This window comes from Tenrec ecaudatus, chromosome 4 (assembly GCF_050624435.1).
Source record: "Tenrec ecaudatus isolate mTenEca1 chromosome 4, mTenEca1.hap1, whole genome shotgun sequence".
Taxonomy (NCBI): domain Eukaryota; kingdom Metazoa; phylum Chordata; class Mammalia; order Afrosoricida; family Tenrecidae; genus Tenrec; species Tenrec ecaudatus.
In genome coordinates, this window is record NC_134533.1 from 5287707 (window position 1) to 5313201 (window position 25495).

At 57.5% G+C, this 25495-nt stretch overlaps 2 protein-coding genes across 2 annotated transcripts in view; both read left to right on the forward strand.

Moving 5' to 3' along the window:
* The window catches only part of CPT1A (carnitine palmitoyltransferase 1A), a 58892-nt gene extending 50201 nt beyond the window's left edge, over window positions 1–8691 (forward strand). Inside the window, exons 15-19 of the mRNA XM_075545246.1 lie at window positions 1987–2121; window positions 2439–2591; window positions 4237–4350; window positions 5041–5133; window positions 6807–8691. Of these exons, the coding sequence (XP_075401361.1) occupies window positions 1987–2121; window positions 2439–2591; window positions 4237–4350; window positions 5041–5133; window positions 6807–6893 (582 nt within the window). The 3' untranslated portion in view covers window positions 6894–8691. The remainder of the gene's footprint in view (window positions 1–1986; window positions 2122–2438; window positions 2592–4236; window positions 4351–5040; window positions 5134–6806) is intronic.
* A 3679-nt stretch (window positions 8692–12370) lies between these two features.
* Window positions 12371–25495, forward strand: part of TESMIN (testis expressed metallothionein like protein) — a 40423-nt gene continuing 27298 nt past the window's right edge. The window contains exons 1-5 of the mRNA XM_075547977.1: window positions 12371–12838; window positions 15772–15927; window positions 17661–17781; window positions 20051–20127; window positions 22987–23063. Of these exons, the coding sequence (XP_075404092.1) occupies window positions 12371–12838; window positions 15772–15927; window positions 17661–17781; window positions 20051–20127; window positions 22987–23063 (899 nt within the window). The remainder of the gene's footprint in view (window positions 12839–15771; window positions 15928–17660; window positions 17782–20050; window positions 20128–22986; window positions 23064–25495) is intronic.

Genomic DNA, 25495 nt, shown 5'->3' on the forward strand with positions numbered 1-25495 from the left:
ACATGAGAGTCCATTGTAAAACGAATCACCAGCAGAGACTTTCCAGCAGGGGAGGGAGAATGGGCAGGTCGACCAGCAGTCAACGTTCTGAGATGGGAGGGAGGAATGGGCAAGTGACTTCGCAGCTGACCAAACTGGAGTTTCTTTTGCTAATCTGCCTCAGAAGCTGTGCCCAGGAACGGAGAACGGGGTTTAGAAACGGAGCTCACTTTGTCTCCCCTCCAGGTGGCGGGAGGGAGACCTCGCCCCCAGAGTGGGAGCCCTGACATTGCCCCAAGAGACCCCGCCCCTTGAACCGGAATCTCTGACGTCGACATAGCCAATCCAAGGATGCTAGGGACTTCCTCAGGGTTGTACAGTTCCCCTCCTCCTTGTCTGAGTGTCCCCCTCTTCCCCGCCCCCCCAAGTCTCCCGCGTGACCTTTCACATCAACACCGTGAGTGGAGGCAAGGCTACGTCTGGAACTTGTTTTCAGTCGGCCACGATGGCACAGGAAGCCTGTGTACAGGCCACCCCCAAAGCCCAGTAACCCCCTTGCCACTGAGTCTTCCGTCCCCCTGTAGTACAAGGCAGAACTACCCCCGCGGGTCCCCGAGACCAGAGAGCCTCCTCCCTCCCCCCAAAGTGGCAGGGCGTTTCGAACTGCAGCCCTTGGTGGTGCGCAGCCCTGGGTAGAGCCACTTTGCTACCAAAAGCCACATGGGAATGGCCTTCTGTCCACCCACAGAGGGCGGCTGGACTGCGTGGTGCGTCCAGGCGCTGCAGGATGTCACACTGGACCGGGAGGGAACGCAAAGCCCCCGCAGACCCCTGACGCTGAAGTTGGTCAAGCACACAGCCTGGGGACAGTGGGGCGTGGGCAGAGTGGTGGTCTCTCCGGCTCACGAGCTGAGTGCAGGGAGGGATACTCCCCTCACTGGGCTGATGGGTAGCACCAGGTCCAGCAGGGACACCCCAGAGATATGTCCGGCGGGGGACCTGAGATCACAAACTGCAGCTTGCTCTTTCTGGTCGCATCTGAGCCACCAGGAGCCAGGGCCGCCTGTTCCCCGAGGGATCTCTCTTGACCTCTGCCTTCCTTTCACGGACCCCTCTGTGGTGTGACGCAGCACAGACGTCCTGCAGCTGCCCCCATGCCACCTCCTCGCCTACCCTGGACCCCAGTCCAGCCTTCACTTCCCTACTAGGTTTGCTGCCCCCACTTTCCCTCCTGTCCCTGCACCCCTCCCACACCGACTCCAGTCTTTACTTCCCTATTGGGTCTTGGGGTGCAGGCCCCCAATCCCTCTCTCCACACCTCCTCTTCCTAGCCCCCCTCTTTCCCCCCCACTTCAGGCTCCAGCCTATTGGGTCAGTGGACAGCACCCTGATCTAGGGCTGGCTCCCCCCACCCGGCGCTGTTTCTCTCAGTGGAGTGGGTTGAACGTGCGCCTGTGCACAGCCTGCACCCCTGCAAACACACACCCTGGGTGCTGGCGAGTGGCCTTGTGGGCTCACGTCACCCTCACCTACAGCAGAGGGAAGCACAGCCCATCAGGCACCCTCTGTTTGGGGGTCCGTCTGCTTGAGCCCATTGTTGGGGTCACGTCCGTCCGTCTCACGGAGGGACCTCCCTCGCTTTCCTGACCTGCCACGGGGCCAGTCACGAGGTCCTCCTGGATGACGTGCCAGGTTGTGCTGTGTTTCTTCTCAGGCCACCCATCGGTTCCTCCGTGCGGCCAGCATGGAGGGGGTGCCGTCCAGGGGTGGGGAGCTCAGGACACGCAATTTGTGGGGTGGGCCACCCGGCTCACCAGTTCCTGGACCCTATACCCCTCCACCCCCCCCCACCCCCCCCGCCCAAGCCCAAACCCACATCCTCAGCTAAGGCATCTCTGCTGGCTGCCATGTCACCACGTGTGACAACTGACTGGGACTAACCTGCCGGTGCGGCCTGGTCTTTCCTGGCACGGCCGGCCCCGCAATCAGATGCCCTCTCCCTCCCAGGACATGGGCAAATTCTGCCTGACCTACGAAGCCTCCATGACACGGCTGTTCCGTGAGGGCCGGACGGAGACCGTGCGTTCCTGTACCACTGAGTCCTGTGATTTCGTGTTGGCCATGGTGGACCCTCAGCAGACGGTGAGTGCGCCCACCAGCGGGCCCCAGTCTCTCGGAGCTCGAGAGTTCTAAAGCAAAGGCTCCCAAAACTTACCTGGCTGACTGCCCCCTTTCAGAAAAAAACAAGGACTCAGTCCGCCCGCCCGCCCTCCGCCACACGCACCCCAGACAGAGAAGAACCTATCTGCTAGACCCTTCATTCCGGAAAATGTGCAGGCGCCCTGAGCCATTCCTGCACTGGCCCCCAGGGGGCAGTGTCACTGCTCTGGGAAACATCCAGGGGCCCGAGAGAGGAAGGGGGCTGGGGCCGGCCGAGTCACGCCCTGCTCTGCGCCCAGGTGGAACAGAGGTTAAAGCTCTTCAAGATCGCCTCCGAGAAGCATCAGCTGCTCTACCGCCTGGCCATGACGGGCGCCGGGATCGACCGCCACCTCTTCTGCCTGTACGTGGTGTCCAAGTACCTGGCTGTGGACTCCCCCTTCCTCAAGGAGGTGAGCCCCCCCCCCTTCTGCGGCAGCCCCTCTGCTTTGGGGAAACGATGGTATGATGGACGGTTGAGCCCTTGGCTGCTGATCCGAAGGTTGACAGTTCAAGCCCACCCCGTAGCAGCAGAGCCCAGCCGGCTGCTCCCAAGTGACCACAGGCAAGGCAACCTTCCAGGAAGTTCCAGTGTGTGGCCCAGGGACGCTGTGAGTCATGCGTTCCCCCAGCCCAGATGACCCTCCTTCTGAGCTCACCCTGACCCCCATGTGTCCGGGGAGAACTCTGCTCCGTGGGTTGGTTGGCTGGTTTGTTCCCATTGGCTGATTTTTCGGGTGCCAGTCGCCTGGGCTTTCTTCCTAGTCGGTCTTCGTCTGAAAGCCTCTGGAAACATGCTCTGCCCCATAGCCATGAGCAGGCTGCCGAGGTCAAGCCGGGCACTGGCTGAGCACAGGGCTCGCAGGCCCAGAATGCCACCCATGCCTCCCTCGAGGGAGGTGGGAAGGAACTGCTGACCCTCGGAACCGTGCCCTGCTCGCCCTGCTCAGGACCAGCGTCCTGGGGACCCCAAGCCCCGCCTTTTGGTTCATTGCTTTTTAGCGACCGGGCTTAACAACCAGCTTTGACAACTCCTGGACATTTACGAATGGACTCTTTGGGGGGGCGAGTTGGCTCGGGTCGGCTGGAGTAGAGAGGCCTGCCCCCACTCAATCTGAGCTGCTGTAGTGTCAGCCTTCGAGAGTCCACAGGCTCTGTGGCCAGGGGCTGCCCAGCCTCGGGTGGAAAATGTTCAGGGGGTGGGGGAGGCTATCCAGGAGTCAGGGCTATCCCTGTGGCTAATCGGGAGTGAGCGGTCAGGGCTGCTAACGTGTGTATGCGTTGTGTGAGGGAGAGGGAGTGTGTTGTGGAGAGGATAAGAAGTAACTGGGGGTTACCTGGGGTGTATCCTGAGTCAATGCCACCCTGTGGGGCAGGGCCGGACTGCCCCCAGGGGGTTCCCAGTGAGACTGCCAGTCTTCCGGGCACAGCCTCATAATTCTCCCATGGAGCCTGCCAGTGGTTTCGAACTTCCGACTTTACAGTGAATGGCCCAGCCACCGATGCTGCCAGAGCTTCCTGTATGGGCACATAATTTTGAAATGTCAAATTCATTGCCCTCAAGTTGGTTCGTGACGCATAGCAACCCTGGAAGACAGGATAGAACTGCCCTTGTGGGTTTCCGAGACTGTAACCCTTGACGGGAGTAAAAAGTCTCATCTCCCTCCCACAGAGCAACTGGTGGTTTCGAACGGATAACCTTGTGGTTAGCAGCCCAGCACCTAACCTCTGTGCCATTAGGGCTTCCCATGGGTGCCGTTCAGAGTGGTGCATCTGAAAATTCTGAAATGGGTCCCGCGCGGGCACAGAGGGATGGCTGGCTATACCTACCACCTTTCCCGCCTGAGACGCTGCTAGCCAGTGTTGGCCGCATCCTGGTGGTGTCACTGCCCCATGCCCTCTCTGCAGATGAGCCACCTTAGTCCTCAGATGTGTGGAAGCCAGGCCGGAGCTGTCGTCTGTCCCCCGGGCTCAGCTGTGACTGCAGAGGCAGGATCGGGGGCCATGCCACTGGCCTGGGACACTTGCTGACGCTGTCACCCTGGTTTCACCTGACAGGTCTTATCTGAGCCCTGGAGGCTGTCGACCAGCCAGACGCCCCCGCAGCTGGCGGAGATGTTTAACCTGGACAGGAACCCTGAATACGTGTCCAGTGGAGGGGGCTTTGGGCCGGTATGTGGGGGGGGGGCGTCCGAGCCCAGGGGTGGGTCTCCAGCCCCATTGCTCTTAGCAGGTGTCGAGACCCCCTGGGGCACCCTTAGGTGCAAAGAGTGGTGCCACGCATGGCTGTTGTGTCATTGCAGAATCTTGGCTGTCCCATGTACGAGGGCACCTCAGAGCGTTGGGGGGATGTTCCACTGTCTTTCTGATTCCACTTCGCACCCACCGGGTCTGCCGGCTTTCACAGCATAACCAACGCTAGTGGCCTGCGCCTTGTATGGTGTTGACCAGCTTCCCACTAGAAACCGGGAGCATACTGCACCCCAGACAGTAAAACAAGATTAAAGGATGGTGGGATGTTTCCAGACACTGCTTGACTCCCATGCCCCGCCCCCTGTATTCTGTGGTGATCTCTGGGCTCTCCTTTGCTGTTTTTCGGAAGGTGGTCTCCAGGCCTTTCTTCCTAGCCAGTCTTCGTCTAGAAGCTGTGCAGAAACCTGCCCACCAGGGGTGACCCTGCCTGGTATATAGCAATGGCCTGGTATATAGCAATGGCCAGGGTCACAGGCCTGCACATGCCACCATGATAGCCTGACAGTTGTGGGGAGTGGGGGGTGAACATGTTTCAACCCCTTCTGCATGGTACCTCACTTCCCGACAGCAGGCTGAAGCCTCTCTCTCACCCCACCCACCCCCAACCAGGTGGCAGACGATGGCTACGGGGTATCCTACATCCTTGTGGGGGAAAACCTCATCAATTTCCATGTCTCTTCCAAGTTCTCCTGCCCTGAGACCGTGAGTACAGGAAGCCCCCCCCCCCCCATCCTCAAGGAAGGGTCCTGTTACTTTCTTCTACTTTAGGGGGGGCAGGATGGGGGGAACATCTGTCATGGACGGAGCATTTATGTTTCCTCACTTGCTTATCTTGGTTTGGAAATTTTCAAAGCAGTGAATCACGTACCGAAGCCTCATTTTTATTTGAAAGGGTGTCTTCGCTGACCTGAGCAGAGTTAAATCTTGAGGTTGGAGTGCTCCTTTGGTGTTGGGGCTTTCTCTAACACTCGAGGGGCCGCAGGGTAGTGTGCACATGCTAATTGATACACACATGCAGCTCCACAGGGACCTGCACACGCTGAGAAGTACACACATGCAGCTGTACAGGGACCTGCACACGCTGAGAAGTACACACATGCAGCTCCACAGGGACCTGCACACGCTGAGAAGTACACACATGTAGTTCTACAGGGACCTGCACACGCTGAGAAGTACACACACGCAGCTCTACAGGGACCTGCACACGCTGAGAAGTACACACACGGAGTTCCACAGGGACCTGCACACGCTGAGAAGTACACACATGCAGTTCCACAGGGACCTGCACACGCTGAGAAGTACACACATGCAGCTGTACAGGGACCTGCACACGCTGAGAAGTACACACATGCAGCTCCACAGGGACCTGCACACGCTGAGAAATACACACATGTAGTTCCACAGGGACCTGCACACGCTGAGAAGTACACAGATGCAGTTCCACAGGGACCTGCACACACTGAGAAGTACACACATGCAGCTGTACAGGGACCTGCACACGCTGAGAAGTACACACATGCAGCTCCACAGGGACCTGCACACGCTGAGAAATACACACATGTAGTTCTACAGGGACCTGCACACGCTGAGAAGTACACAGATGCAGTTCCACAGGGACCTGCACACACTGAGAAGTACACACATGCAGCTGTACAGGGACCTGCACACGCTGAGAAGTACACACATTGCAGTTCCACAGGGACCTGCACACGCTGAGAAGTACACACATGCAGTTCCACAGGGACCTGCACACGCTGAGAAGTACACACATGCAGCTCCACAGGGACATGCACACGCTGAGAAGTACACACACGCAGTTCCACAGGGACCTGCACACGCTGAGAAGTACACACATTGCAGTTCCACAGGGATCTGCACACGCTGAGAAGTACACACATGTAGTTCTACAGGGACCTGCACACACTAAGTAATACAAGCAATTCTACAGGAATCTGCACATGCTAACTAACATACACCTGCAATTCTACAGGGACCGGTGCACGCTAATACACACCTGCAATTCTAGACGGACCTGCTCATGCTAGGTAGTACACATGCAATTCCACAGGGACCGGTGCACGCCAAACAATACATACACGAGCTGTCTGCACACGTAAGCACGCAGCGTCAGCACGTGTACGCACACAGAACAGCACAGGACTCTGCAGGGCCCTTTGTGGGTTGGGCTCGCATCTTCGTCAGAACCCAGCACACGAACCACATTTGCTGACCCCCCTGGTGACCAAGAAGTGTGGCCTGTCCCTGGTGCCTATAGGTGCAGTGGCACCGAGGAGCCATAGCTGACGACCCCCCCCCGCCCCCCAGTCGGGCTGCGCGTGACCCCTCACGGCAGCCCTCTCTTGTGTTTGGACCAGGACTCCCACCGCTTCGGGAACCACCTGAAACAAGCCATGCTCGACATCATCGGCCTCATCGGCTTCAGCCCCAATTCCACCAAGTAACCCCTCCCCCCAGCGCACCCCACAGTTGGTGCATCTCACCGAAACCAAATGAGCAGTAGGTATTAATCCCGAGGGTCGTCCAGCCGGGGGGAAATGGCTCTGAAAAAGAAAAGAAGAAATTCTGACCTTTCCCTCCCAGCGAAGGGTTGTGCGTTTTCATTTCTCTAGACCAGTAGCCTCTGCCATGTGAACTATCAACCCCGCTCCCTCAAAAGTTAGGTCTTCATACCACTTCCGGGTCGCTCCCTGACCTCTCTGGTAACCACTCCCCTCCCCAACACCCCTAAAGCCCGGACAGCCACTCGTATTGTATTAAGGGGTCGAGATGTCACTGGGCCCACTGAGGCCTGGCCGGGCCACTCAGCTACATCTGTCAGACATGGGCACATGTCGCATCTGCCCAGTGGAGACCGAGGACCCGGGGCCAGTGGGCGTCCGAGTCGACGGAGGTGTGGCCGAGGGGTTTTGCTGAGAGAGCAAGGTGGTTCAAGTCGGAGCTGGGGACGGTCCCTACTGACACTCTAGAGGCCCGGCTGTTGTCACCGCAGCTCACGCGCTCGTCCGGTTTGAGAGGCTGTGTCTGTCGCCCGGTGGCGCCAGCAGGGAGCACGTGGTCACCCTTCAGCTCCAGCCCCTCTGCCTGTCTTCAGAACCCAGTGCCTTACACCCTGGTGGCATGAGCAAGCACCCGTCATGTCTCCTGCAAGCCTGTCTTCCGGGTGCCCCTCTCCCCGAGGTCGCCCGTCTGTCCTGTCCACAGAGCTGTTCCCCAATGAAGGTCTTTGGCTCAAGTGAGAACCCCCTCCTTGCGTAGCTAAGCAACAAACACCCAAGTGGCCCGAGCCAGCCCTGGGGAGCCAGGAACAAGCGCTGCAGCATCCTCCGTGTCGGGGGACTTCGCTCGAAAACCAGAGGACACGGGCCATGCTTGTTCCCACGGATGACAGGGAGGGCCTGAGATGTACCACTGGGAAAGGGGCAAGACCTGGCCAGGAGGGTCCCTGATCCAATAGGGCAGATGACACCCGGCCTGCCTCTGGACCCTGGGGGCCAGCCCTGCACCCAGCCTGCCCCCCCAACCCGGTGGGTGCCTTCACCACAGTGCATCGGCTTAACCAAAATTCCCGCCCCGTGCCAGTCTGCATCAGTATTTTCTGTAAAGATACATTCCCCAGGGGCATTCCTTTGGGGCCCAGCCCCGCCTGCCCACCCAGCCGTGCCCCACGTCGCGTATTTATTGTTGACCACTGTTGTCCCGGAGGAGGCCTGCACTCCAGGGCGACAACCCCAGGACCGGTTGACCAGACGGAGGAGGCGGACCCCCTGCGATCTTATGTTTGTATATTTTGTAATGTAAAAAAAAAAATCTCCCTACAGCAGGCCAAAGGTTCCCCACCCTCCTCTGAAAAACCAGATGAAGTGAGAACCGGAGACAAGAGAATTCCAGGCGCAAACCCCCGGTGGGCATCAGGAGGCCTGGCATCCTCTTCCCCACCATCAGCCACTAGCCTGTGGGCCAGGTGGGGGGTTAATCGTGTACCTGGGGTTGCCTGTGTCTCAGGTGACTCTGGCTGCTCGACGGGTTGACCGATGCCACTGTCCATTCCTTGGGAGGAGTGTGGATTGTGCGGGCTGAGCGGGCAGAGGGGGTATTTTATTCTGTATGATCTGATTGGAGCTGTGGTCCACCACTCGCCTCCCGCCTATAAGAGTGGAACGCTCTTTGTGATGTAAATCTTAGATGTGCACAGTGTGGATTGTAGGTAATCGTTAATAAAATTAATCTCCACCTACGGCAGTTCCTGGCCGCCTAGTTCCTTCCCGCGAGGCAGGTACTGTGGGGCCTGGTGGCTCAGTGGCCAACTGAACACCGTCCATGCAGGGCTGGGGTTGATTCCCAGCCTTCTGCGGCGCCGCCATCGCCAGGCTGGGGAGTCTGGTGTGAAACTGATGTGCAGTGGGTGCCAGCGGAGCCTCCTGTCTCAGGTGGACCAGGAAGAAAGACAAAACCAGCCGCCAAGGCTGCATGGGTACCTCGCTTCCTGGGGCAGGGGCAAGGGTCCCCACAGGTCAGGGACACTGAGGAGGCAAGTACTGCTGTGGCCAGTGTGGCCACTGGGACAATGGTGACAGATCAAGCTATGGCAGTAACTGAACGGCCTGGCGGTGGACATGTCCAACCTCCCTTGACTTCCCCATTGCCAGGAGGCGAGGGTCAGACACACCACCTTGCTCTGTCCCTGTTACTTACTCTGACACCAGCCATCCCTCCCACCTTATCTGCTTCCCTGCTGGGTTCGAGACCCGTGGAAGATGCCCCGCAGTCTGAGTCTCCAGGCCACCACCTCGGGTCTCGGGAACCTCCTCTATTTAGACAGATCTCCAATGCGCTTTTCCAAAGTGGCCGGGGTTCCTTCTCTGCTCCTTCCAAGATGTACGTGTGCTTCCTTACGGCCTTGAGGGTGGTTATGAAAACTGACCAGTGCTCAGGGTTACACATGGCCCATTTGCATAGCCCCACCGAGTCCTTTGGTTGGGGTTACAGAGCCATTCAGTGGATGCCAGCTCCCAGCAACCCTGTCAGACAACCCTATCAGAAACCCTGTGGGTTTCCAAGACTTTACTGGAGCGGAGAGCCCAGTCGTTCTCCTGCAAACTGCTGGTGGTTTTGAATTTTTGACCTTGCCACCAGAGCTCTTGGACTTGGGTAGAGAATTTGCTTTAAGGAATGACACTCCTGCCTCGGCTGGCAGTAGGCTAGAATAGGGCCACAAGATGCCTGAGCTCGATGGAACCCACGAGTTGTGATCCCTCATTTACTCCTCTGTTACCATCCGGTGCCTGGCACACAGTAGGTACTCAGTAACCCACCTGCCATCAGCAGGTCAGTTCCGACTCCTAAGATTTCTGAGACTATATCTATATATACTAAATTATATATATACAATTTAATAATTATGTGATTTAATTTGGTGTAATAATTTAATATGTTTTAATTGATATAGATGATTTAATAGTTCAATCATATAAAGAAGAGTTGTACAATCATTACCACAGTCTATTTTAGAACATGACTCCCCTTCCCCCAGGGTTGAATCACTTTTACAATGAGCTTGGTGATCGCCGTCAGTTCTAATGCTCCCCCCCACACACACACATACATTGTCAGTGCCCTGCCTCCTCCCCCTCCCTGTGTCCCACCCCTCACCCCCTGCCTCCCCTATAAACCCATGCATCCGTTCTTATCTCTATGCATGTACTCCTGAGCTTCACACACTGGGAAACCCAACAGAAACAATAAAAAAAATAGACGGTACCTCTTTACAAGAGTGGTAGCCTCGTCTTCAGCCCTCCCATCTGCTGGTGGTGTGAACCACTGACCAACTTCTCATTCGACAGTCCCACTGAGGCTCCTTGAGAGGGCCCTGGGCGGCTGGGATTCCCATGGTAGAGAACAGAGAAAGCGATCCATCTAGGGTCTGGCATGCAATGTTCTGAGAAAGCTCCGCACTCTTGGCTGGCTTCTTACAACACAGGTTTGCTCGTTCATTCCCACAATAGTCTTAGCCAGCACTGGCATTCAAATGCATCGATTTTTCTTTGTCTTCCTTATTCAGCATCCAACTTTCACGTGCACAGGAGGCCACCGAAAATACCATATATTGGCTCTTAAAACCCAAACCAAGGATTCGCTGCCATCAAGTTGATTCTGACTCACAGCAACCCCATAGGGCAGAGTAGAACTGCCCCCGTGGGTTTCCATGAGTGAGCAGAAAGTCGTGCCTTTACCCAGTGAAGCGGCTGGTAGTTTCGAACTGCTGACCTTGTGGTTAGCAGCCCTCGTTTATCCCACCAGGGATCCTACGCTCGGCTTATAGCAGCCCTGTGTATATGGGGAAGAGCCAAGAAGGTTCACAGCAAATTTAGTGACCTCTCTGAAAGGCAGTATGATTGGGGACAGTGGCCAGTCCCACTGTCCCACCTACCCCAGATAAAAACCTCAGTTCCCACATGGCCTGGAGGGGCTGGCTCCCGAGGGCTCTCCCCTAGCCCCGCCCCACTGTCACTGAAACCACGCCTCTACAGTCCCTACTTGCTGACCACGCTTCTTCTCTAGGCACCCCTGGCTCACCTTGCTCCAGCCCTAGTTCCACGCCATCCCTTTGATGCGCTCCATTCAGCCAGTGCCAAGGCCACGCCCTATCCTTATCAAGCCCCGCCTTCAGCCCTGCCCAGCTGTCCACACAGTCCGCCCCTAGGCCTGACCCCGCCCCATTTTCAGTGTCCACGGTCCCTAGGCCTGGCCCCATCTAGTTCTCACAGGGTCCTCCAGATCTGTCCCGCAAAGCTTTCCAGGAAACCCACCCACCCCGAGCCTTGGCCCCGCCCAGCTCTCCACACGGCCCGCCTCTTGGTCTGACTCCGCCCAATTGTCGGCATGGAAACACTCCTAGGTCTAGCCCCACCTTGCTTGCTCTCATCCAGGTCTGGCTCCGCCCAGCTCTCCACACGGCCCGCCCCTAGGCCTGACCCCGCCCAGCTCTCCACACGGCCCTCCTCTAGACTCTTGTCACACTATTCTCCCGGCCCCCTCCACTATCACAGCCCGTCACATCGCCCACCCCGCGCCACTCGAGGGACACGCCCCATTCCGCGTGCCCCACCCACGGGCGCTCCGCCTCTTCCCCAACCGCCCGCAGCCTGCGTGTAGGGCCCCCAGCATCCCTGCTCTTTATCACAGCCTTGGAAGCCCAGGTATGGCCCCCGAGGAGGCGCCCGTGGGCCGGGGCTTCATCCCCGCTGGGCCTGCCGCGATCCCTGGTCGGCTCGTGGGCAGGAGGATTCCCCTTCGACATCTTGAGGGTGTGGGACAGTCATCTCAGAGAGATACGGGGGGGTCCCTGGTCATCTCGGGGGGAGTGTGTAGGACCCCCAGTCATACTGGGGTGTGTATGGCACACTACTCACCCACCTGGGACGACGGGGTCCCCATTATCTTTGGGAAGGTGAAAACCCTCCTCTGTTAATCCCAGAGGCAGTGGGGGCCCCATACAGGTCCTAGGTGCAGGACCTCCATATCTGGGGGGAAGGGTGTGGGGTCCCCTCCACCCCACCACCAAGTTTAAGGAGACTTCAGGTTATCTGGGGGAAAGGTAGAATACAGAACCTCCATTTATCTGGGAGGTTTGAGACCCCGCGTCATTTCAGGGGTGTCTTCTAGGGCAGTGGGGAAGGTGGGACCCCCACTCATCTCAGGACCCCCATTATCTCCTGAAGTGAGGGACCCGGATCATCTCAGAGACGTGGAGGCACCATCATCCCTATAAATGGTCATCTCGGGGAGGGAGCAGTGGAGTCCCTGGTCGTGGGGGCAGCGCCTCTCCCCTAGGTCTCAGGGTTCACAGTTCCCTCACCAGCCCGGTGGTTGCAGGTGCGGCTCCTGCAGGCGGAATCAGTGGGCAGGGGGCGATGCGGACATGGAAGAGACCCCGATGCTGGGTGCGCTGCCCAGCCCCGAGGGCGAGCTGGAGCCAGACCTGCTGAGTGCCGAGAGCCACTTCGCACCTGAGAACATGGCCCTGACCACCCCAGCGGCGGCCCAGCGCGGGGATGACGACTTCCATGTTTTCAAAGACGCCTACCTGGGTGCCCCGGACCCCAAAGAGCCCTTGTTGCGGGCGCTGCACGCCCCGCCGGCCGCGGACCCCACCATTAAGGTGGAGCTCCCGGGGGACACACCAGATGACTGGAAGGTCCTGGCCGAGTTCCCGGGGGTCGCCGAGCCCAGCGCCATGGAGGACACGCTGCTGCCCCGGGCTCCACCCGCTGCCTACAACGTCCACTTCCTTTCCTCGCTGCTGGCCCCGCATAGAAGCCAGGCCGTCGTGCCCCTGGGTGCCTGGCCCAGGGAAGGAGCCGGCCACCCAGGCGTCCGCGTGATTCCAGTAAGAGCCTCCAGGGAGATGGGTGCTGCGTCCTTGAAGTTCCCACCGGGGTCCCTCTGGGCATGGGAGGCTGGTTCCTAACAGGCACCCTCCCTCCCGGCCCCATTTTGAGGCAGCCAAAACCAAGAGGGAAGTGAGAGGGGCTGCGTAGGGCCCCAAGGGTCAGTTCACCTCTGACCTAGGGGAGCCCATGAGGCCCAATCCACTCAAGACAATGGGGTGCTCTGTCCTGGCCGTCTGTGGCTCCGGTGAAGAAGGCTTCTTTACTTGGGAAGAACCTTGTGTCCATGAGCATAGAACCAGGAGTGTTTGTTTTGCTTAAAAATGTTTTAATACGTTGTTGATCAGAATATACATAGCAAAACCCACTTTTTTTTTTTTTTGCTGGTTAAGTTAAACTTTTGTTTGGCTTTAAGACAACCCCCTGGGGGACTGAATTTGGCTTCCGGTTTAAGGATGAACTCAGGGCACTATTGGCAGGGGGTCATCCAACACTCATGGCTTCAAAAAAAGTCATGTTCAGTTATGCATTTCCCCCCTTTTGATGAGGATTCCCTCCCCCGCAGAGTCTTTGATCAAACCTGGCCTGATGGTTGCCAAAATCATTTCTTTTTTCCGGTCTCACGGCAAATGAGGCCATTAGCCACACTGTTCATCCCCGGTCTCCTGCCCACCCCCCACCCCCAAATGTGTCCCCCAAAGGCTTTAGTTGGGAAACAAGAGAAAGCACTCAGTCAACGGGAAGATATGCTGCTGAGCCAAGTTAGTCTCATAGAGACAACCCAATGCCGCGGGAGAACACTGCTATAAAAGACACAACCAGGAAAAATGGTTTTCCACACCCAAAGAAGCAGACGTTGAAGCATATGGGAGGCCGGGGGAGTGGGGCAGAGAAAGGAAAGGGGGGTGGGGGAATAGGGCCACTTGCACAGGGGGCTTCTTTCTGGGGCACTGTCACTGTTGTTTCTCGACATGGGTATTCGCTTCCTGAGAATGGACTGAGCTTTACATACTTCCCCGAGTGTGCTGCGTCGACACGCCGACCACAGAGACCTTACACACAGCAGACCCAAACAGCGCCCATTCCTGAGCTGCTCTTGCAGCCGTTCCAACCCTTAGGCCCTTCCTCTTCCTCTGCTGTCTCTCCACTGCATCAAACACAGGGTCCTTCTCCAGGGACTTGTCTTCTCCCTACAGAAATGTCCGACCCAAGCAGCACAACATTATTTGTGAATGCCAGGTGGCTCTCAATCCACAATCAGTGCTCACGGAAACAACGGTCAAGAGATGGAAGGACACATTGCATTGGGCAAGTCTGCTGCACAAGCCCTCCCAAAGTGTTGACAAGCAGGGAGGTTACTCTGAGGACTGAGGTGCGCCTGACCTGAGCCATGGTGTTTTCACTTGCCTCCTGTGCACGCGAATGCTGGGCGTGGATTAAGCAAGGCTGAAGAAGAATCAGCGCGCTTGAATTATGGTGCTGGCGAAAAAAGACGTGATGGTGTTGGCACAGAATATTGACAGTAGCATGGATTTGTCCAAAAGGACAAACAAATCGGTCTCGGGTTCTTCCAAGACAGTCAGAGTGCTCCTTAGAGGCTAGGAGGGCGAGACTTTGTCTCACTTACTTTGGACGTGTTGTCAGGAGAGACCAGTCCCTGGAGAAGGACATCCTGCTTGGTCAAGTGGAGGGGCAGCAAAAAAGGAGGAAGGCCCTTGAAGGGATGGATGGACACAGTGGCTGCAGCCACGGAGCGATTGTGGGGATGTTTGTGCACAGGGTCGCTATGGGTGGGAACTAACTGGTCGGCACCTAGCAACAGCAACAATGGAATCTACACCTTGAAGACAAGGGCACGGCAGACTCCCTGGTGCAGGAAGCAGGAGCCAAGGGCCAACGTCCTGTGCTCTGGGACAGTGGTCAGCTGGAAAGAAAGCTGTTAACTGCAGCTGTGCTCGCAGGGTTTCCTAGAGAAATGAAACCAGGGCACTTGTGATTACATTATATCTATATATCAGTTAGGTTACACAGCGAGAAGGAATATACAGCTAATTAATTCGTCCACAAAACAGTACAGAGGGTTCAGTTGAACTCAGTTCCATAGAACAGGCAATATACTGGAAGTCCTTCAATTCATGTGGGCTGCCAGGTTTAAGGTCACGGAAGCAGACAGCAGAGTCCTCCCTGGGACAAGGCAAGCAGTCTGTCCACAGGCAGTAGGCAGCAGGGTGGGTCACCAACCGTCAGTAGCTTGGGAGCTTAGTGAACTAGGCCCAGGTGAGATATCCAAAGCAAGAAATGCAAGGTGACAAGCTTGGTCCACAGGTGGTGTGGCTCACAGGGTGAGGCAGAGAACTAGCTACAGCAGCAGCATGCTCCAGCACTCTCCGATCACCAGAGAGCAAGAGAGAAGGGGGCGGGCCTTGCAGAGCCATTTATCTCTTTGCCCTTCAATCAACTGTGACCTGATGAATCCCATATGTTCCTATTGGCCAGGTTGGCATAATCTACCTATCACAGCAGCCATATGACTAAAGCATGCCCTTGACCGTGTTAAGATCAGACCTGCATTCTAGCCGGCCAACCACGTTGTCGTTTCCCCCCTGGGAGTGGATTCTGGCCAGTGACGACCCTGTGGGACAGAGTAGAGCAATCTTCACAGAAGCTCGCTGCTTCACAGCCCTCTGCTCGCCCTCTCCTTTGCATTATGTTTGATGTAAATCCCTGGCATGCATGCGAGGACTTCAGGACCACGGGCCACTGAAAGCCCCCAGGCTGCCCCATTTTCCTGACAGCCCCTCAGAGTGGTCGCCAGCCCGAGCTGCCTGGGTCGTGTCTGTGATTGTAGCTCATGCAACCACTGCAGAAGCCGGGCGGCTGCAGCCCGGGCTCTCTCCGGTCCTGATGGCTTGGTTTCGGTTTTATCCTCCAGGTTGAAATAAAGGACGCGGGCGGTCCGATGGCCACCAACGACCCGGAGGAAGCGAGCTTTGGGAATTCTCACACCCAGGAACCCTGCAGCAAGTTCCCGTCCTCCCAGGAGCTGGAGGACCCCGCCAACTGTCCCCAGAAGGACCCCAACCCCATGGTAAGGACAGGCGGCAGCAGCCTTGGGGCAGTCCCGGCACCCCTCCAGCCAAAGACCCTTTCTTCCCTGGTTTCCTCACTGCTGAGTGCGGCAGTAGCATTGGGGGGAGGGGGGCGGACCCTGGTGAAAGGCCTCTCAGGTGCTCCTCTGACTGCTGAGAGTCTCCCTCGTGTCTCCCAAATCATTGCAAGTGACACCCAATGACCAGGCCACAGCTGTTCTCCTGAGGGGACAGGGCAGGAGACAGGCACTGGGATGGAGAGGAGTGGCTGACAGGGGTGGTTATGGGGTTGTGTGAGTCTGGGTAGACTAAAGAAACAAATTCATAGAGACAATCATATGTGTATAATGAAGAGCTTTATGTACAAGAGCAATCGTACATTAAGAAAGCATCCCAGCCCGGTCCGGATCAAGCCCATAAGTCCAATATTAGCCCATATGTCCAGAACCGGTCTATAAAGTCCTCTTTAGACTCACACAACATATTCAATGATTCCGAATGCAGGAAGATCACCGGCCAGTGGGTGGAAATTCTTGTGGGTCCAGTGGCGGTAGAAGCATCTCAGCACTGGTGTGGGTCTCCACGTGGCTCCTTCAGCTCCAGGGCTCTAGGGTAGCTCCATGTGTCTTCTCAGCAAACATGTCTTGCAGGGAATGAGTGTGTGTCCCGCCTCCAGCAAGCTATTTATCTCCTTAGCGGCTCCAAATAAGGTCATCAAGCTGCGAGCTGATTGACAGGCTAGACTCCACCCCTCCACTCTCAATAGTCTCAAATTGACACCAGATTATGTAACTACCACAGGGGTGCTGGGGTTCTCCTGCCTTGGCCTCACCCCAAGCTCCTGGTGATGCTCACTAGCTTGTATAGGAAGTGGCACCAGCCACGGGGCCCCATAACATGGGCACAGGGCTGAGTTCAGCCTTTGCATCCCCACGCGGTAGATAAGAAGACCCAGGCTGTGTCACCTCCATGGCTGGTGGTGATGGGAACTTATCATGATGGAACTCTGGATGGGTGCAGTTCATACTCTGGGACTTTTTGTATGTGTGGTGGGGGTGTGTGTGTGTGGACGCAGACCGGAGAGAAGGGAGCCAGGGGGCCAGCCCCAGCATCCCTTTTGCAAACTGCTCAGAGACCAAGGCACGCGCCCACCCCTTCCCCACCGAGCTTTGTGCTCCAAGAGAGGGGGCCCCATTCAGGACAGCTCACCCCAAACTTTGGCTTAGCGTGGCCCACATAAGGATCTGCTCAGAGGTCCCTGTCCCCTGTGTCCTGCCCACCTGCAAGTCTGGGCTCCCACATAGGACCAGCTCCCCTCTGCTGCCGGTGATGGCTCATGCACGGTTATAACCCCATCCTGGCTGCCTGCGCCAGGTCCTCAGACCCAGGAAGGCTGGCTTGACTGCTTAGAAATTTCCAGTTCTTTCTGAGCTGAACCTGGGCGATGAAAATGTGTGGAGTAAGAAGTGTTTGGCAGGAAAACAGTGGCAGTGAGATGGAAGGTGTGCCCAGCCTGCTCTAGGGTAAAGCCAGCTCACCTGGGGTTGGGCCACGGCTGCAGCCTGAGGACACACAGAGGGGACATAGCAGGTGCTTCTATTAAGTCCTCCTCCCGGGAGGTTCCCCTGCCCTGGCCACCCCTCCCCCAGAGTCAGAGGGTCCCTGGCCATCTTCTCTCCCAGGTGGGAAGCTCTGTTCTCAGATGGACGGTTCTGTGTGTGTTTCCTTGCAGGTGATCTGCCAGCTGAAAGGGGGCACGCAGATGCTGTGCATAGACCACGCCGGGACCAGGGAGCTGACAGCTCTCCACCTGGTCCCTCAGTATCAAGACCAGAATAACTACCTGCAGCCAGGTACAGAACACAGAGGGCTTGAACAGCTCATGGTGTGAACCCTCTCTCGCTCCAGTAAGAAAGATGGTGACTTCTTATTGAGAGCCAAACTGAACTTGACCATTGAATTGTTGCTTTCTTCTTTCCTTCCTTCCTTCCTTCCTTCCTTCCTTCCTTTCTTTTAATTTGAGTCATTGGGTTCTTAAATATGCCATGGGCACCCACTCCCCACCACCCTGGCCCAGACATGTGTGCTCTGAGCCTAGCCTGCATGTAGACACATCCCTGCCCACCAAGCCGCTGGTCTCAGATGATTTGCTCACTGACTGTCCCCCATGTGACCGACCTGCTGAGCGATCTTGACCCCCAGCAGGAGATGTCCATCCGCACTCACTGCTCAGCCCACTGTGGGCACACTCCTTGGTGGAAATGCCAACCTTTCCCTCCTCCAGCTGACCTTGAAGGATGGTAGGAATTGGCAGGTTCACCTACATTAATGTGTGAAGGTCAGCAAAGAGAACCTCCCCTGGCTTGACCACCACAGGCTTGAAATAGGTATGAATTGCCTACCAGAGGGACCCGGATTCACTCTGGCATTTCATGCAGCTGGCACGGGCCCAGAGGAGGGCCTCGCGGCAACCATTCAAGAAAGTTAAGTGGCGGCAGCGTGGTTTTAGGCGCGTGCTTGACAAGCGTCAGGAGTGTTCTGTTTCCCACGGGCCACGGGCTTTGCCAGCCCCGTCACATCATCTCAAGCCAGAGGTCAGTGCAGTGGCCAGTGCCTGGAGTGGAGGGTCAGAAGGAAGGTTGTGGCCTCTCCTCTCCCCCTCCCGAGAAAGGTGCCTGGTCACAGGGCCGCGGAATCCAGTCAGGGACTCTGGAGGGGACTGTGAGACATGGAGTCCCCACCACCCAGGGAGGGGATCTCTCTCACGACAGATTGACAAACACACCAGGGTCTCAGGGAGGCTTTCTGTGAGAGAGCTTCAAACGTTTGTGGGAAAATCCCTTAGCGTTCTATTCCATTTCCCATTCAATGTTTTTTGTTTGTTTGTGTTTTTAACCATCGGGTGCAGGTTGACCAAATAGAGAGTCTGCTTGGCCGACATCATCTAGACTCATTCACTGCAATCCTCTCAGTGACCTTCAGCCACCCCCACCCCCCACCGTGTTTCCTGCTTCCATCCCTCCCCTTCTGCCCCTTCTGAACTGTGTCGCTGGGGACACGCCGTCCTCTGTCAGACGGTGGCTTGTTCTAAGGAGTGTGTCCCCCCCTCCCCATGGTGGTTCCCCCGCATAGACTTGTAGATTATTTAGCAGGCAACTGAGGCCACGGGGAGGAGGGACTAAGGGCTGTAATCTTGGGGTCCACCTGTCTCTACCAGACCAAACAATCTTGTCTTTTGTATGATGTTGAGTTTGGCTCCCCATTTTCCACCCGGTTGTATCCAAGACCGGCTGGCTGGGTCCCTTGCAGAGCGGCTGGGACGGGGGCCGGGCACCATGGAGCACTTCCAATGGTCACGCGCTCCGTCATCAACCCATTGAACGGGTTCTCTGGCTTTGATTTCCTTCCCTCCTCTCTCCTCGGGATTGGAAAGACCCATGGTTGCACCTCAGATGGCTCCCCAGTCGCTACAGCCCACCCACATCCCATGTAGAACATTGTCTCTGAGCACAGACGGTGTCATGCCAATTGACCTTGGTGCCCTCCCCCCATCCTTCTTCCCCTCCCCCCCCCCCCCCCCCCCCCCGCCCCAGGTCATCTACTCATTCCCTCAAGGTGTCTGGTTATGTCTAGGAAGTTTCCGTGTCTTTGCCCCTTGAGGGTTCGCCGCATTACAGATAGGTTTGCAGCCCAGGCAAATACCTGTGCACAGGTAGCCCCTCAGGAGGAAGTGTGTTGAACCAGGCGGTGACTGGGGAGTATAGGTCTCCTCCCCAAAGGCCTCCCGCGGGGCACTAGCAAGTTGCAGGGAGTGACCCTTTGGGAAAAGCGCCCGCAGGTACACGACGTCGTTGTTCACACGGTGCCCAAGAGGTGGCACCGTGCTCCCACTCTGCATGCACTGCGAACTGCGTCCCCAAAGCTTGAATCCAGTATTTCACAGACAGACAAGGAAAACTGGTGATGTCGAGTTAAACAAAAGAAAGACAAAGCAAAAACCAGGGGGGCGTCCAAAGATCTGAGGGTCATGTTCCTTGATCTTTTGGCCCGGAGAGTGTGTGTTTGTGCTCCGGTCTGGGTGCAGAGGGAGCTGACGGTTCACCCTGATGGTCTTCCTTGCAGAGATCCCGAAGCCCATGACGACTTTAGTGGGAAGATTTTTGCCTGTGCCAGCGAAACTGAACCTCCTTACCCAACAAGTGAGTCTCTGGTTTAATAAGACAGTAAATAAAAATGACCGTTGGCTATGAGTGTGTTCGCTGGAGATGTCCACTCTGCTTGGGAAGGGGGTGCTCAGGTTGTCAAGGGAGATGGGCCAAGTGGAAGCGGAGGCCCTGTGGGGGCAGGACTGGGACAGGCAGAGGTGGCAGTGGTGAAGGGGGCAGTGGTCGGCTTCCCATGTTGTCCTAAGGCGCTCGCTCGCTCGCTCGCTCGCTCGGGCTGCTGGTGGTCTGGACGAAGGAGAGAGGAGGGCTACTGGTGCGCTGTCAGCCCTAACGGCAGGAGAATAGCATCTGCGTCCCCAAGAGGAGGACACTCAGAGTCCCTCTGGGCCGTTTGAAGAATGACCGTTGCCCAGACACCCAGCGGGGATGCTGCTGTGTGGGACTGGGGCCGAGGAGCTGCAGTGAGGGTGAAGCCGGAGCCGCCTTACAGAGAAGCCTGGGAGGCGAATGTCTCCAGGGAGCTCTTTCTCTCATGCGCTATGAGCCCGCGGGGAGGGAGTGGAGAGCTGAGCAGCCAGTAGCTGGACAGTCGGAGCCCGGCCTTGTGAGGGCTGGCTGTGGAGTCCAGCCTGATGATGTGTGCGTACCTCCTACTCCTGAGCGCCCTCCTCAGTCAACCCTCCAGCCAGTGCCGCTGCAAGCGCCCAGCAGGAAGCACACGGCAGGCTTGCTTGTTACCTTTCAACCCTGGTTCTGGGGAGAAGTGCCCATGGGTCCCCTCCTCAGGCCTCACCCCAATGTCAGGCTGCTGTTGTTGCTGGCAGCCCCCACATTGACTCTTCGGACTGGAACGGCTTGGGACCTGGCTGCCCCCTCGGATCCCCCCTTGCAGCCTTGCCAAGTGACCAACTCTGGCCCTTCAGAGCCTAGCCTGGGGGCCCTACAGGGCACGCCCCTGGCCTGGGAGCACATTGCAGACACAGAGTCTGAGAATCCCAGGTGCTCTGTGTGCCACATAGGCTGGGACCACCGCCCTCCAGCCTCGGTGACTGCCCACGGCCTCAGGAAGCCATGGGCCCTGGTCTCCGGCTGCCCCAGCCTTGGGCCCCCTACAGCCCTTTGTCTGAGCAGAAGAGCAGCGAGGAGGGCAAGACTTGTCGCCAATGCTGTGGCCTTGTCCTCGGGAGCAGGTCAGCTTGGTGAAGCAGAGGGGCAGCAGAAAGAACAAGGCCCTCAAGGAGATGGACAGACAGCAGCTGCCCTCATGGGTTCTGTGTTCGTCTGGGTGGACCAAGAAACAAATTCATAGACACTCATATGTGTATAAGAAAGAACTTTATATCAAAGAGCAGTTGTATATTTTGGAGACACCCCAGCCCAGTCCAGATCAAGTCCATGAGTCTGATATTAGCCCTTATTAGGCTGATACTAGTCCATAACTTCCTCTTTAGACTCACTCAGCCACAAGCAGGCAGGTCACAGGCCGGTGGGTGGAGGGTCTTGTGGATCCAGTGGCGGTGGAAGCATCTCAGCGCTGGCGCGGGTCTCCAGGTTCTCCTGCAGCTCTCTGAGTCTCCGCAGCAGGAAAGGGAGGGCAGTGAGAGTGGGCCTGGCCTCCAGTGAGCCAGACGAGGCCATCAAGCTGCGAGCTGATTGACAGGCTAGACCCCACCCTTTGCTCAAGTTGACAGGAGAGGATGTCACTGCCACAGGCCCCACCATGACAAGGATGGTAGAGATGGCACAGACGGATGGATGGACATGAGTCAGCGCCAACAATAGTGCTTGACCAGACCCCTCATCTTCCCTCCTCTCCTTGGGGGAAGAAAGCATGAAGAAACAGGGTGGCGCAGCCTGCTTTCTGGAGAGAACGGCCTCCCCTCTGAGAGCCGGGCTCCCGCCCCTCTGCACTCTGGGAGTTGGAGGCGGTGGACGCAGGGTTGGGGGTGGGTCTTGGGGAGAAGCTTATCAGCAGTCGGGGAGCGGCAGGAGCATGGGTTTATTGCCGTCCCCCATTTAAGGAGGTTGAAGGGTTCGGCTGCTAACCGACACCCGCCCCTGCTCCCGAGGAGAAAGGGGAGGCTTTCTTCTCCCTTCAAGGGTGACAGCCTCGGAAACCCACAGGGCAGGTGTGCCAGTGCCCTACGGGGCCGCTGTGAGTCAGCACCCACTCCATGGCAGGGAGTCCGCTACTCTCACTTGGGCAGTGGGTTTGGGTGTAGGCTGGGGTATGGGTGTGGGTATAGGTTTGGGTGTGGGTATATATTTGGGGTGTAGGTTTGGGCTTGGGTGTGGGATTTGGGATTTGGGAAAGCTGCCCCAAGGAGTGGGCTGGCTGCCCTTCTTACGCACCCCAGCTCTGGGACAGCCTGGCATGCACCGCTGGGCCCCTCTTTGGCCTGGCTGGTCCCCCTCACCCCTGCAATCTTCCTGGTGGGGCTGGTGGGCTGGGGTGAGCTCCCTGGAGAAGTGGTCTGGCCTTGGGCATGGCTCTGACCAAGAGGCTGGGGCTTCCTGACCAAGGGCAGAAAGGGAAACTTGAGGTCCAGGATGCCCACCCAGCCCGGCCTGCCCTCCCTGGTGGAAGGAGGTCTACCAAGTGACAGGTCGTTCAGTTTAAAGAAACTCATCAGCAAGTTTGTTTGCAGCCCTGGCCCCCAGGATGCTCGAGAGCCCTCTGACAATGTCCCTGGGGGGTGCAGGGCTGGACAGGGCACCAAGTCACTGTTGGCTGGGCCACCTTTCTCATAGACGCACCTCTGTATCAGGGCGGGGCCTGGGGGCCAACGGGGAGCAGAATGAGCAGGCCTTGTCTATGCCTGGTGGGGAGGGGGGCTGAGGGTCTCAAAGCAGCCTGCTAATGAGCATGCCCCTGCCTTTGACTCTGCACAGCTGGAGAACGGAGCCTTCCCGCCACCCGTTGTCAGTGGAGCCGCCCTGCCGGGACCTGCACAGTTAACTCTGGCCGGGTAAGGGTTAAAGCTGTGGCACTGGAGCCCTGGCTGTGCTTGCAGGGGCTCCGAAGCAACTAGCACCACTGCGACCTGGGCATTCCGCTCAAGGCGTCCTGCCCCTGCCTGCTTTCTTGTGGCTGGCTGCCAAGGTGGACTGGGGGCCTCTGTGGTGGGCACCCTGCTGCCTGCTGTCCAGTGTCCCTTTCCCAGAGTCCCTTGTCATTTACTGGGCTCTCTCTCTCTCTCTCTGTCTCTCTCTCAGGTTCACAGGGATTCAAACCAAGCTGGCCTCCTCTCTATCTGGGGTCAGCCATGTAAGTCTGGACCTGGCCATCTCTGGGTGGACAGTGGGGCTCTGTGGGCCTCAGTGGGCCCGCCTCCTGGCAGCTTCTAGGACATGCCCCTGGAGGGTGTGGCTGCACTGACTGGGCCCCTGGTGTGTCTATGTGGGGGGCGCTACCAGGTGGCTGTGACTTATGATGTTCAGCCCCTGGTGAAGAGGAGTGGGGCACACATTCAATGCCCCCCACAAACCAGGTCAGCAAGTGATACCAAATCTGGCCTGGGCCATCCAGTGCTTCCACAGGCCTGCCGTTGGGGGCATGGGCAAACACCTGCTGGGCATCGGGCAGGTCCTGGAGATGGATGTCCTCTCTCGGAAGAGCGTCCCCAGGAAGCCCTGCCAGTCCCCTTAGCAGCTGCTTCTCCTGGCTGTTCTGCTCGGTGCCAGGTCCCCAGAGGCGTCCCATCCCCTGGGGGCTCAAAACATCAGGGGCCAGGCCTTCTCCTGACTCCAGGCTCTTGCAGGGGTGGGGAGGATGGATAGATGTCCGTGAGGATGGGTGAGTGTGGTCGTGGTTGTTGGAGTCACAGGACCAACAGAGGCTGTGGGAACCCCTTCCTGACCTCCTGACCCGCTCGCTGATGGCTTCCACCTGAGCTGTCGTCATCCCAAGCTCTCTCTCTCTCTCTCTCTCTCTCTCTCTCTATCTCTATCTCTCTCTATCTCTCTCTCTCTCAACTGGGAGGCCTCACAGCCTCCAGAACATTCTACTCAAGCACTGCTAGCACCGGAGCCGTGCAGCCTTTTGTCTCCATGGGCCTGCTCCTTGTCACTGGCGATTGGGACATTGGTGTGATGCTACTGGCTTGGTCCCTGCAAAGCTGTCCCGAGCCAACCCTTCTTACCCTTCCTCCTCTCTTCCTGCGCTCCTGAGCCTCCACACCTCCCTCCTCTGTCCCCTCCACCTCCATCCCCACCCCTGCTGGTTCCCTCCATTTGTCTGCCTCGTATTTGTCGGTCGTGGTGCAGGCTGGGAAGGAGGCTTCCCTTTCAGCTGACGTGCCAGGAATGGTGGGTTTTGCCTTTCCGTCCTTGTGGTGGCAACTGCTGGACTTGGTGTTGTTCTGTGATGTCCACTCCTCCCCTGCCGTTCTGGCTCAGCCCCACAGCATTCTGGGAGCAGAGGCAGCACCAGCTGGCTGGGCATCCCTTTTGCCTGCATCTGCACCCAGCCATGGCCCAGTGGCTCGTTTCCTCACTCAAGGGATGTTGGCCTGGGCTGGCTTTTTTTACCTCCATGAGATGACAAGGTCAAAGATGGCAGCGGATCACAGCCAGCACCCGCCCTGATGCCCTCGTCGTTGTGTGGGGACTCACTGGTCAGTCCTTTGAATGGGAGCCCTCTCCACCCAAATGCATACCCTGCCCCTCGGGAGCGCATTAGGCACCTTGCTGGTCGTCAGGGTGCACGTCAATTCCACTGCCTTCTTGAAGGTGACGTTGTCCGTTCACCTCATGAGCATCATAATGATGGAGATTTGAGACTCAAATAAACCCAAACCTAGCTCCCTGCCATCGAGGGCATGCTGGCTCATAGGGGCCCTGTGGCAGGGTAGAACTGCCCTGGTGGGTTTCCAAGGCTGTAACTCGTTACCAGAGTAGAAGGACCCATCTTTCTCCCAAGGAGCTGCTTGCTGGTGGTTTCGAACCGCGAACCTACTGGTCCGTAGCCCAATGCTTAACCCACCGTGCCACCACCTCCCTGCATATGTGTTCCTCGTGTCCCCTCATGGCAAGAGGGTCCAGTCGTGGTGCTCAGCCAGGGAGAGCTGCAGACTCGCCCATGTCAGGCGTCCCCCATCGCCTCCCACTGTAATTTTGGATGTGCCCCAGGACAGTGGTCCAGCATTACCAGCTCTGTGGGTGCCTTTAAGTTCTGTTTCCACTGTAGGTCATCTGGTCCCCTCCCTGGGCCCGCCCCCTGCCCCTCCCTGTACCCCCTGCTGTGCTTCTTCCCAGGAAACCTCCTCTGTTGCCAGGAGCAGCCCTGAAGACCATAGAGGGTGGTGGTGTCCTGCCTCCCTGCAGCTTCACAGGTGGCTGCCAGGTGGCTGGTGACCTCTAGTGGCCTCCACAGTCCCACGGCCAGAGCCCCTTTTCCCGA